The sequence below is a fragment of the Molossus molossus genome, unplaced genomic scaffold (genome assembly GCF_014108415.1).
Source record: "Molossus molossus isolate mMolMol1 unplaced genomic scaffold, mMolMol1.p scaffold_m16_p_1, whole genome shotgun sequence".
In the NCBI taxonomy this organism is placed as follows: domain Eukaryota; kingdom Metazoa; phylum Chordata; class Mammalia; order Chiroptera; family Molossidae; genus Molossus; species Molossus molossus.
In genome coordinates, this window is record NW_023425344.1 from 157,549,514 (window position 1) to 157,561,395 (window position 11,882).

The 11,882-nt window shown below is 48.0% G+C and overlaps 1 protein-coding gene across 1 annotated transcript; it reads left to right on the forward strand.

Annotated features, from left to right (window-relative positions):
• Positions 1-218: 218 nt before the first annotated feature.
• On the forward strand, positions 219-11,687 carry LOC118628500 (dehydrogenase/reductase SDR family member 4). The gene is made up of 8 exons (XM_036259495.1): positions 219-361; positions 1,610-1,787; positions 5,481-5,582; positions 7,936-8,006; positions 8,108-8,159; positions 8,463-8,597; positions 9,027-9,082; positions 11,313-11,687. The coding sequence occupies exons 1-8, from the start codon at positions 231-233 to the stop codon at positions 11,425-11,427; spliced, it is 840 nt and encodes a 279-aa protein (XP_036115388.1). The 5' UTR covers positions 219-230; the 3' UTR covers positions 11,428-11,687.
• The last annotated feature ends 195 nt before the right edge of the window (positions 11,688-11,882 follow it).

An 11,882-nucleotide genomic window follows, 5' to 3' on the forward strand; every position in this document is an offset into this window, starting at 1 on the left:
CGGGCCCTTCAGGAAATCTGGACAGACAGCGCTGTCCCACACCCGCCAGAGCAGAGCTGAGGGCTGCGAGGCACACAGCCGGCAGGGGGCGCCCGCAACCACAGCCTGTTCCCCGCGCGGAGGGCGGGAGCGGGAGGAGCGGGCCAGCGGAGGGGCGGGCCGGAGCCTGGAGCCGGCCCGCCCCTCGCACCTCCCCACCCACCAGCACGGAACCTTGCACCACCGGCGCCATGCATAAGGCGGGACTGCTGCTGGGCGCCTGTGTCCGGGCGTGGAAGTCATTGCGGATGGCCAGCTCCAGGGTGACGCGCCGGGACCCGCTCGCGAACAAGGTGGCCCTAGTAACGGCCTCCACCGACGGGTGAGTGCCCGGGCCGGAGGCTTTGAGGGCCCCTGCTGTCTGGAAACGGGTGCCAATGCCTGTCCTTTACCTCCGGGCCGGGCTGTGTCCTGGTTTTCCCAGGCGGCCCGGATGTAAGGGGCCACGTGGTTGGCCTGCAGCCCTCGGCATCTCCTGGCACTGCTGCCTCTGACGCCGTTGCGCCCGCTCAGTGCTGCCCCCCTCACCCCAGTGTCACAGAGCTCCGGGCTGCCCCAGTCAACCGGCCCCACTTCGAGTCTAGGAAGACCAAACACCAGAAGTTCAAGACAGCCCAGATTTCAAAAATATCCCACTGCTTCCATCGACTATGGAAATGTTCCACACACCCCATTTGGGCCCCCGACACGTTTCCCAGAACCGCGCCTCTTACCTAGACAGGGCAAAGACTCGTGTATCCAGATTTTTGTTTGGCTGAGTACATTTTGGCCTCCCTTGCCCAGCCTGTCTCTCACCCACCACTCTTGTCTGTACTGCTTCTCATTCCCACAGGTCTTTGCTAGACAACAGCTCTACACAAATCTAAAATATAAATGTATTCAAAATGCTAATGGCTAACAATTGCAAAATGTGTAACCCTTACTCTCATGAGAGTAATGGAAAAAGTTACATTTTTGCCCTGGCCGGTTTGGCTCAGCGGTTAGAGCATCTGCCCATGGACCAAAGAGTCCCTGGTTCGGTTCCACTAAGGGCAGGAACCTTGGTTGCAGTTTGTCCCCAGCCCTGGTTGTGTGGGTGGCAACCACTGGATGTTTCTCTCTCTCTTCCTCCCGCTCTATCTGAAGAGGAATGCAAAAATGTCCTCTGGTGAGGATAAATAAAAAAAAAAGTTTACATTTTTAACCAGAGACCTACCCTTTCACATGCACCCTAAAACATAACTAACGATAGATTTTTGAGATGATGCAGACTAGTAAGGAACATATTTGGAGGCAGGGCTCTCTTGAGTAAGGCCCTCCAATCATAGAAGTAGCTGCTGCTACATCCCTAGCTCATTTCTTTCCCGTGAGTCCCTACAGAGTATGCGGCCTGTACCTGGTGATGGGGACTGTGGAAGGTGATGTCACTTTCTGGGAACCTAATCTGAGAGCCAAAACCCTAAGAAAAATAAGTAAACGAGTGCCTAAAAGGAGAGCTTAGAATTCAAACCGTGGCAGCCTGACTCTGGAGCCCATGCTTTCAACCTCTTCCCTACATTGGCCCTGACAGTCTGTATCTCTCCGCCCACAGGATCGGCTTCGCAATCGCTCGGCGTCTGGCCCAGGACGGGGCCCACGTGGTGGTCAGCAGCCGGAAGCAGCAGAATGTGGACCGGGCAGTGGCAGCGCTGCAGGGGGAGGGGCTGAGTGTGACTGGCACTGTGTGCCACGTGGGGAAGGCTGAAGACCGAGACCGGCTGGTGACCACGGTGAGCCACAAGGATATGGGCACAGAGCCAGGAGGTGGCAGAAGGGAGCCAGCCTGAGCCTCCTTCCTGCTTTCCTGGACATCAGTGGTGTGATCCAAGCCAGCACTATTAACTAAAACGTAACAGCGTGTTCTGCATACTCACACCAATTCATCAGCACGCTTTCATTGTGTGCCTTTCCGTTATGTCTCTAAGAATCCTCCCATCCCAGTCAGAGAATTACAAACCACTCTGATGCTTCAACCCTGCATCAGCCCTTGTGGGCACCCAAAAAAACAGCTGGTCCTGGTTCTCTAGTAGTTTCCAATCTAATTGGGCAGATGAGAAGGGTAGATACAATCAGAAAATAGATGTTCCCATCTGTGAGCAAATGAGCACTCCCCTGTTCTTCAGTGTAGAAGCAGTCCCTGGGAACCTGCAGGAGGAAGCCCACCAGGTTTCAGTCACCTACTGAGTGCCATTTACTTTGTTCAGAGTGTTACACAGGTTATATCTAAACCTGACAACAACCCAAACAAGGCAAGGACTATTCTCCCTGTTTACACTCTGCTCAGAAGGGTGGAGCCATATCCCAAGGTCCCACAGCCGTAAAAAGGAGCCGTGAATCAACCCATACCTGTGAAGCTGCCTACAGACTACCAGGCAGTTCCCCATTATGGTCAGGGCAAGCCTTGGGTTCTCACTTGGACTTGATTCTCAAAGACGGATCTAAGCCCGCATCAGAGTTGGTACTTGGCACCAGCCTTACAGCTACTCAAGAAAATATGAACATCTGGCAAAGGAGGCTCCCCTTCTCTCAGGCATAGAGCCTACACTTTATTCCCTGGAGTGGAAGGGAGAATATACCCAAGAATGGAAAGTGTGGGATTATACTAACCAACTGGAAGGCTGGCAGAAATAATGTGGGTAATCTTAGAAAAGGGGGATGTTAAACAATAGTAGATGGCATAAGGTTATTCCGTTCTTAAGGAACTCTTTGGGAATCCTCGCATGTGCATTGGAGAGAGCTAAATGTCGGTCCAAGAAGGTCACATTGTCTGGCATAGGCTGCTGGACAGAGCCTGAGATTGGGACCTCGATCCTGAGGTTGAAGGGAGCCATCTGGGATCCTGGACCAATTAGTGACTAGCCATATGAGAGTATGTAGCAGCTTAATGTCAAAATCCTGCCAGGAAAACCACCTCTCATCCCCATCTGTCTTGCAGCCCTGACCTAACAGTGGGGCTTGAGCTAGACCTCGAGGAGTGGGTGGGATGGACAGATGGGATAGGACAGGATTCCAGATGACCCTGCAAAATGAGCAGACAGCCAAGGAGGGACTGAAGGGAAGAGGGGAGCACTGTCAGCCCCATGGCAGAGAGCACAGGCTCATGAGCGCTGGTATGCTGGCCTGGTGGGAAGGAGTTTAGACATCCTTGAGAGGCCATGTGAGGTTTTAAGCAAGATGAAAATGGTTATTAAAGAAAGAGAATTTGACTATATTGGAGTAGAGAAAACTCTGAGCCAAGGACATCAGCGAGTAAGCTGTTGCTGTCATTCAGATCAAGAGCAGTGGTGGTGGGACCAGAATGGATCTGTTCAAGAGACATTGAGTGGAACCAACCAAGATTTTCTTTCTAACCCAGTGTCAAGAAACGGGGAACATGAGGGATAAGTCAAAATGACTCTCAGGGCAATGTCAGGGTGGAGAATAGTAGGATACTTGTTAGCACTTTGAGATGTGTTCTGCCTACTGCCAGCTGTCACCCTGTAATGAGGAAAGCTGCTGCCCTGAGGAGAGTTACGACCCAGCAGCCTCCTCATCTGCACCTTGAAGCTTCTCAAAGGCGTGGTGAGTGGAAACCAGATCAGCCGCTTCTCCCCTTGATTCTATTTTCTAAAAAATATACCTATCAGAACACAGAGCAAACCACTGTTGTGTACTCATCACACAACTTAGAGAAAGACTTAGAAGACACCAGCTGAGTAGTCAGAATACCTTTCTCATTAATCTTCTATGGTTCTTTATCTCTGTTCAGTCAAAACCCCGCCTCCTATCCATGCTGACAGGCCTGGGAGTGGGGTGCGCTGCACAGCAGAAATGGAAATCGGTCCAGGTGATTCTGGTGCAATCCACCACCTTCTCCCCCCACCAACACACATGCACAGGGCACAGCACACATCACTTTCTGATGCATTCTGCACTTTCCTAGTCGTAAGCCCATAGGCCAGACTTACACAGAGCCAAGGTAAGTAACTGGGGCTTTGTGCCAGGACACCAAAATTTAGAGAGTGCAAGAAAGTATTGATACTGGTTTTAAAAGATTATGGATTTTAAATTTTTTGTGAAATTTACATGTTGAGAGCTCGGGCGTTCCTTCAGTGGTATAGAAACATCTGAGCTTAGCACCTAGTTAGCAAGAATAATTAGTTAAAATGGGAGCTAGCAGATGGTACACACTGTTAATAACACCCCTCCCTGTGTCAAATTGTGAAGCACAAAGTTGACTGAGGGCCCATTTACTGCTGCTTGCCCCAGGCATCAAAATTGCCAGTTCTGGCCCTGGCCAGTATGGCCCAGTTGGTTGGAGCATCATCCCATACACCTAAAGGTTGCAGGTTCGATTCTTGGTCAGGGCATATAACTAGGTTTCGAGTTCAATCCCTAGTCAGGGCATGTACAGGAGGCAACCAATCCGTGTGTGTGTATGTGTCTCTCTCTCTTTCCCTTCCTTTTGCTCTAAAAACCAATAAAAACATATCCTTGGATGAGGATTTTTTTAAATTTGCCAGTTCTGCGCAAATGCAAAGTCTGATTTCAGGGTGGTATATTGTTGGCAGATTCTGTTTGGCCAGTCATTACTCCAGCACATGTCTGCCACCACCTATTTCCAATTTACTAAGGAGGTGAGATGCTACCTTTCTTGGTTTTCCCAGTTTCAATCTCAGCTCTGCCTTGAATCTTCCATGCTTCCGAGCCAAAAAAAAAAAAAAGAAGGCAGGAATGGGGGGCAGCATTATAACTAAGTATGGAACTGCTTTAAGCCCAGGCTGATGTCTCTCCTATCAGACAGATATCAGTTCTGCCACCACTAACTAGCTATGCACCCGAAGCAAATCACTTCACCTCTCCCAGAGACCAAAAGCCGGCCCCAGCATGTCATTACTGAGTTACAGGATCTTGAGAAATCAACTTCCCTGGAGCTCAGTGTCATCACCTTCACCATGAGGCCATGGGGCCAGACGGCCTAAAGGGCCCTGCCAGTGGTAACTTTCTGTGAGTCTATTTAAACCAGTTTCTCCAGGTAGGTGTGGACAGGTCGAGTTTGAGATAATGGTAAGTCATATCAAGGAGAACTGGACAGTAAGCACTTGGAGAAATGGGGCTGGGACTCTGTGAAAAGAAGGGTCTAGAAATAGATTTTGAGTTGACAGCAAGGCCATGATAATAAAGGAGCTCCCCAAAGAGAAAGTGTAAAGAGCATAGGGTCAGCAACAGCCTTAGAAGAAGTGCGGGAAGGAAGAAAAGATGCCAAAGAAATTAGACGACTAAGTGTTTAGCAGCAGAGGTTAGGGGAGCTTTGGAGGAAAATGTTTCAAGAAACAGATGTCATTTTGATATCATTTTGGTCCTAAGAAGGAATTCTTTATCAACGTTGACAAATGCACGTCCCAACCGACCCGAAGCCCTGAATCAGAACTTACTCTCTCCAGGCTGTGAAGGCTTATGGGGGCATTGACATCCTGGTCTCCAATGCTGCCGTCAACCCTTTCTTTGGAAACCTAATGGATGTCACCGAGGAGGTGTGGGACAAGGTAAGGGGGTTAAAGCAGCAAGGGGCGGGCCTCGGAAAACAGCACAAACTCAGTCTGCTTTTAGAATGCGTTTGCCAAGTGCCATGTAACTGTGAGGAATCCTTGCAATTTGCCGTGCACCTGGTAAAGGGCTGCTGGGGGGTGGCTTCCTCTCTCCCTGCCCTTCTCTCTCACTGCTGCTTCTCCCAGTTTTGTCTTCTGTTTGCTCCTTGCTAGCCGCCTTCTTCCCTACACCCCACCCCCTACCCTGCCTTATCCAGGCGTATCCAGGCTCTTCCTGGTTTACTTCCAGCAGATAGGGCAGGAAATCTGCCAATAACTAATACACTTAAATTTGCACACCACCTGTCCCCTTTTTCAGCTGCAAAAAAGAGTATTTCTCGTTAGTTGGAAAACTTTAATAGCTGCGAGTTAAGTGAAATACTAGTTCTGGTGAAATGACTTAAGTTGCCGCTTTGTAACATACAGCCTTTGAAAAAGACCTGCACTCTGTTCTTCTTAACTGCAACAAGAACATTAGAGATCCAGATGTCTAAATTCAAGTGTGGACTTTGGGTTTTATGTGAGCATGTATAATTACACTATATTTATACTATATTTCACACACCTACATTCTTTCATTATAAAGCCTTAATTAAAATAGTTGTCTTTGTTTATCAAGGTGAATATTCCCACATGATTTGGAAATGCTAGGTTTTTTGTGATTGCCCATGGTTTTGTTTTTTTCTTCTGATATCATCAGTAATGTCTCAACACTGAAGTTTAAGAATACTAAAAGGTGGTGCTTCAGCCCTGGCCAGTTTGGCTCATTGGTTAGAGCGTCGGCCCGCGGAACAGAGAGTCCCGGGCTCGGTTCCCGCTAAGGCAGCAGTTCTCAACCTGTGGGTCGCGACCCCTTTGGGGGTCGAATGACCCTTTCACAGGGGTTGCCTAAGACATAACAGTAGCAAAATTACAGTTATGAAGTAGCAACGAAAATAATTTTAGGGTGGGGGGTCACCACAATATGAGAAACTGTATTAAAGGGTCGCAGCATTAGGAAGGTTGAGAACGGCTGCGCTAAGGGCATGTACCTCAGTTGCAGTTCATCCCCGGCCCCGGTTGGGTTGTGTGGGTGGCAACCAGTCGATGTGTGTCTCTCACATCGATGTTTCTCTCTCTTTCTTCCTCCCTCTCTCCCTCCCACTCTATCTGAAGATAAATGCAAAAATGTCCTCGGGTGAGAATTTTTAAAAAAAAATGTGCTTCATCAGTGTTTTCCCAGATACAGAGACCACAGTGCCAAGTGCCCTTCAGTGAGTCAGTTCCCCACTGATATTCCGTAAAGCAGAAAAACATCTTTCATGAGCAGTCTGAATGGAGACCACAGGAAAATAATTTTAAACCAAGTAATTTTTCTGTTTAGTTTGCATTTTAAAAATATTTCACAGTACATCAAATCCAAATGCCAGGGTTGATTCTTGATTCCTTGGATTCTTAAAATAAGGACATTTGGGAGACAACTGGGGAAATTTTATTACGGACAACTCATTAGGCAAAATCATTATTATCAGTACTAAATTTCTTGGTTGTAATCATGGATTATGGTCTCTTAAAGAATATCCATAAGTATTTAGGGTTAGAGCATTATGACATCTGCAACTTAACCTTCAGTGGTTCAGGGGGGGAAAAAACTGTGTAAATACATAGATACGGCATATGGAGCAAAATGTAAAGATCCTTTAGGATCTTCATTGTACTTCTTTTTCAACTTTTCTGTTAGACTGAAATTTTTCAAAATAAAAAGTTTTTCTGTTTTAAATTATGGGTATGAGGTTTTGAGTGCAGCCTATGCCCCAGCTACCCCAAAAAGTGCCTCCTCATGATCCCACTTTCCAAAAAACGTTCAGCCGGACAGTCCATCCTGGAGGGCCCAGAGCATCTCACTCTCTGAACTCGGGAGCCAAAGGAGTGCTGGGACCCGAGGTCAGGCCACATTTCCCTGAGAAGCGTGGCCAGGAGGCCAACCTACTTCCAGGCTCTCCCTAGTAAGAAGAAACAGAGAAAATCCAGCTCAAATCCAAAGTAGCCCTGAGAGTTTGGGTCCATTCTAGGCCAAATCATACTTGGCTAGCTAGGAAACAGGAACCAGGCTCCCATTCTTTCTCACTCAAACCTAATATTTCATTCTCTAGCTGAATATGCTGGTGAAAGACACTTCTCCCTGGGCCTTGGTTTCTTCACTTGTAAGATTATCTGTAGGATCTCCGGCAGCCCTAACAAGCAGATCTTAGGGACCCTATTATGACTGCTCATTGCCCTACCTCTCCTGTTCTCTCCCCTCATGCTGTCTCCCCTCTTCTCTCGGTTTCAGATTCTGGAGATTAATGTGAAGGCCACAGCCCTGATGACAAAGGCAGTGGTGCCAGAGATGGAGAAACGAGGGTACAGAGAATGAGAGGGAGCCTGGGTGCAACAGGCCCCACGTGGTCTGAGGGCAGGGGGTTCTGAGGGCTGGGAAAAGGGTCATTCTCTTCTTTTTCCAGAGGCGGCTCCGTGGTGATTGTGGCCTCCCTAGCAGCCTACACCCCATTTCCTGTAAGAATCCCTTTCTCTGCTATTTCTATCCCCTCCATCCTGCACCTTTCCACCCTCCAGTCACCCTAAGAAGTCTGTGTCCCCTTTGGAATCACACCACCAAGTCCCTTTCCATAAAATAGATGCATTGCCTCCACGAACCCCAACCTAGGGGAGGTTTAGCCACAAGACAGTTTTCTAACTGGGACCCCCCCCCTCCCCATTACAGGAGATGTCCTATTATCTACTATCCTTTTTGTCTTCCAATAAGAACCAAGAATAAACCAGAAACAAAGAGACTAACCCATCTTCTCCTTTCCCCAGGCCCTGGGCCCTTACAATGTTAGTAAAACAGCCTTGCTGGGTCTCACCAAGAACCTGGCCATAGAGTTGGCCCAAAAGAACATTAATGTGAACTGCCTGGCACCCGGAATCATCAAGACTAAGTTCAGCCATGTGGTGAGGAGGGGAAGTCCTGCATCCTGCTGGGGAAGCCTAGTGCCTGGGTCCTGAGCTCCCAATCACTTCTGCCCCCCTCCCCAGGCTTTTCTATAGCACCCTCCATGCCAGCCACCTGTGCCGACCAAACCCGCTCCTTTCTTGAGGTGTGCGGTAGAAACTGACATATTCAGACTCTACTCACGCTGTTTCATGTCTCCCTAAGTGGGTGGGAACTGGGGAGACCCAGCGGAGTGACTCACTCGAATCTGAAAAGAATGAAACAGAAGAGGGCAGTGGGGAGAGACGGGGGACTAGGAAAGACTAGAAAGGAAAAAGAGGGCTTCTCTCTACCCTTCCTCTCAAGTGATATCAGGGTGGGCAGTCTCTCCCCTCTCTGTCCCTCCCTCTCTTCTTCTTTCACATAAAGAGATTCCCTTTTTCCTACAGTTGTGGATGGATGAGGCAAGAGAGGAGAGCATAAAAGAAGCCCTACGGATAAGAAGGTAAGGCTGTCCCAGAGGGAGTTAGGAATAAAGACAGAAAGGGCTGGTCCCTCACACAGCCCACATCTCGTGTCTCTTGGTCCCACAGACAACCGGGAAATGCTCTCCTCTTTCTCAAACACACACACTTCACAAGTTCGTGAACCCTGCATCACTACAGTGGGGTGTGTGCAAGGAGTCTGCTTCCATTGCAAAAACCAACACAGAGATGCCCAGGTTTCAGCAGAGAAGAGCTCTGGGAGAGGCCTTGACTCCTCTCTCCAGCTGGCTGTTTGCCTCCATCTCTAAGCATCCCTAGCTACCAGGGACCAAAATCAAAACATGCTTTTTTGGTTCTCTTTGATTAAAAAACATGTTTCCAGCCCTGGCCGGTTTGGCTCAGTGGTTAGAGCGTCGGCCTGCGGTCCGGAGAGACCCGGGTTTGGTTCCCGCTAAGGGCATGTACCTTGGTTGCAGTTTGTCCCCGGCCCTGGTTGGGTCGTGTGGGTGGCAGCCACTCGATGTGTCCCTTTCACGTCGATGTTTCTCTCTCTCTCTCTCCCTCTCACTCTATCTGAACAAAATACAGTGATACCTCGGTTCTCGAACGCCTCGGATTTCGACCAAATCGGTATTCGACCAGGAGATTCGAGAAACTTTTGTCTTGGAATCCGAACAAATATTTGGAACTCAAACTTCCGAGATGAGCCGAGTTGAGCCGAATGGCGTTCATTCGGCCCAGCGCGCCTTGCTTGCGTCCTCAGTGTGAGTGCAGAGAGAGAGTCACGCTTTGTGGAGAGAGTCACGCTTTGTGGAGAGTCACGCTTTACACTGAATTTAACCCTTAGACATACTGTACACTTTTATTTCTTGTTGAGACTTATGTTTTTCTACATATTATATACAAATTAGGCCAGTAAATAGGCATTTTCTGGGGCTTGGAACGAATTAATCCAGTTTCCATTATTTCCTATTGGTTTCATTGCTTCGGTTCTCGAACAATTTGGTTCTCGACCGTCCTCCTGGAACGAATTATGTTCGAGAACCGAGGTATCACTGTATCGAAAAATGTCCTCGGGTGAGGATAAAAAAAAAAAACCATGTTTCCAAAGCTCAGGCTGATGATTCTACAACCCAAATAAAAGGACTGAAGAGCTTAGACTGAGTCCCAAAACTCCCCTTGCCTAAGAAAATTAGCCTCTTCCCCACGGGGCTAGGCAAACTGTCCCGGCACATTCATCTGGTTCCCTTTCCTCTAATTTCCCTGCCTCTCTCCAACTTCTGGCTTCTGGGAACTCTCTTGTCTTTAGCTTCTCCACCTCATCCCTCAAGGACTACTGTGCAAACAAGGGCTACTTAAGGAAAGAGACCCGCCTACAGTGCTCCCAAAGCCATTCTGATGTCAGGCATAAGCTGTAGGCCTACTTCACAACTCACTGTCAGGGTACTGTCATCCTAGAGCCCCTGTCATTGACTAGCCTCATGCTTCTCAATCTTGGGTGCCTATTAGAATCAGCTGGGGAGCTTATTAAACTACAGATGCTCAGGCCCCACTCCCAGAGATTCTTTTTCAATTGGTCCAAGGTAGGACCTGGGCATCTTTTGGGAGGTGGGGTGTTAAGCCTTCCTGATGATTGCAATGTGTAGTTAGGATGAAGAACCACTAATCCAAGCCTTGTAGGTTTGAGATACCCACTCTGCCCCACCTCTGGAGTATCCTATGGCAGTTATGTTAAAGTGTTCCCAACTATCCAATCACTGATACACTGAGAATGAGCCCATTCTCACAATGAACCTCACTCTAAGGGACAAAAATAGGTTCCTGAAAAAGTTGTCTGTGGATTGAAGCTGTGCAAAAGGAGTCATTAAAAAAAAAAAAAAAAAAAAAAAAAGCATTTACTGTCTTCCAGACTCTCAGACATTTGACGAGTATGCACACATGTGAAACAAATTCTTTGAAGTATGAAATAGCTGCTCACCAATTTATCTATATAACTTTGGATTTTGGTGTCCTGAGAACAAAGTATCTCTACATTATTTATAATTTATAGTGGCTTTTGCAGAGTACAGTATTTATGCTTACACTAAACTATTACAAGTTATCATCAATGATAACCCTATTTGGTGGACTTGTACACTGGTCCTGAAAAATCGTCGTATACTTATTAAGTTAATTTCATTCTCTGTGGGCCAGGTCAGGGACCTGGTCTGTTTGAGTTTTATTTCCTTCCTTGTTTTCCTTTTACCCCAGGATAGGCAAGCCAGAGGAATGTGCAGGCATCGTGTCTTTCCTGTGCTCTGAAGATGCCAGCTACATCACTGGGGAAACAGTGGCAGTGAGCGGAGGGGCCCCATCCCGCCTCTGAGTACCTGGAGAGAGCCCACCAGGGCAGAGATTGGGCTCCAACTCCTGGTCTGGTTCCAGCACTCATCAACTAGCCTTTCCCACCTCTGCCTATCATACACGCCCCCAAAATCAGTTCTGCCCTATGGCAAGATCCAGCCTTCCTGGCCATCAAAGTTTGGTCTTATGAGGATTCCAGCTGTTGCTGTAGCCTTGGATAAAGGCTTCCCCTGAGGACACAGGGCAGGCCTGCTGAGAAGGCTGCGTCTACCTCAGCAAAGATTTTATATATATATATATATATATATATATATATATATATATATATATATATATATATTTTCTAGGCATCTGGGAAGTTTGAGGGAGATGGGAGAGAAGGAACCTGGAGTTGAAGGAGGGGGTGGGAAGGAAGGTTGGAAATTAATTTACAAATGGTGTGCAAATAAAATGCAGATGATTGTGTTGCTTTGACTC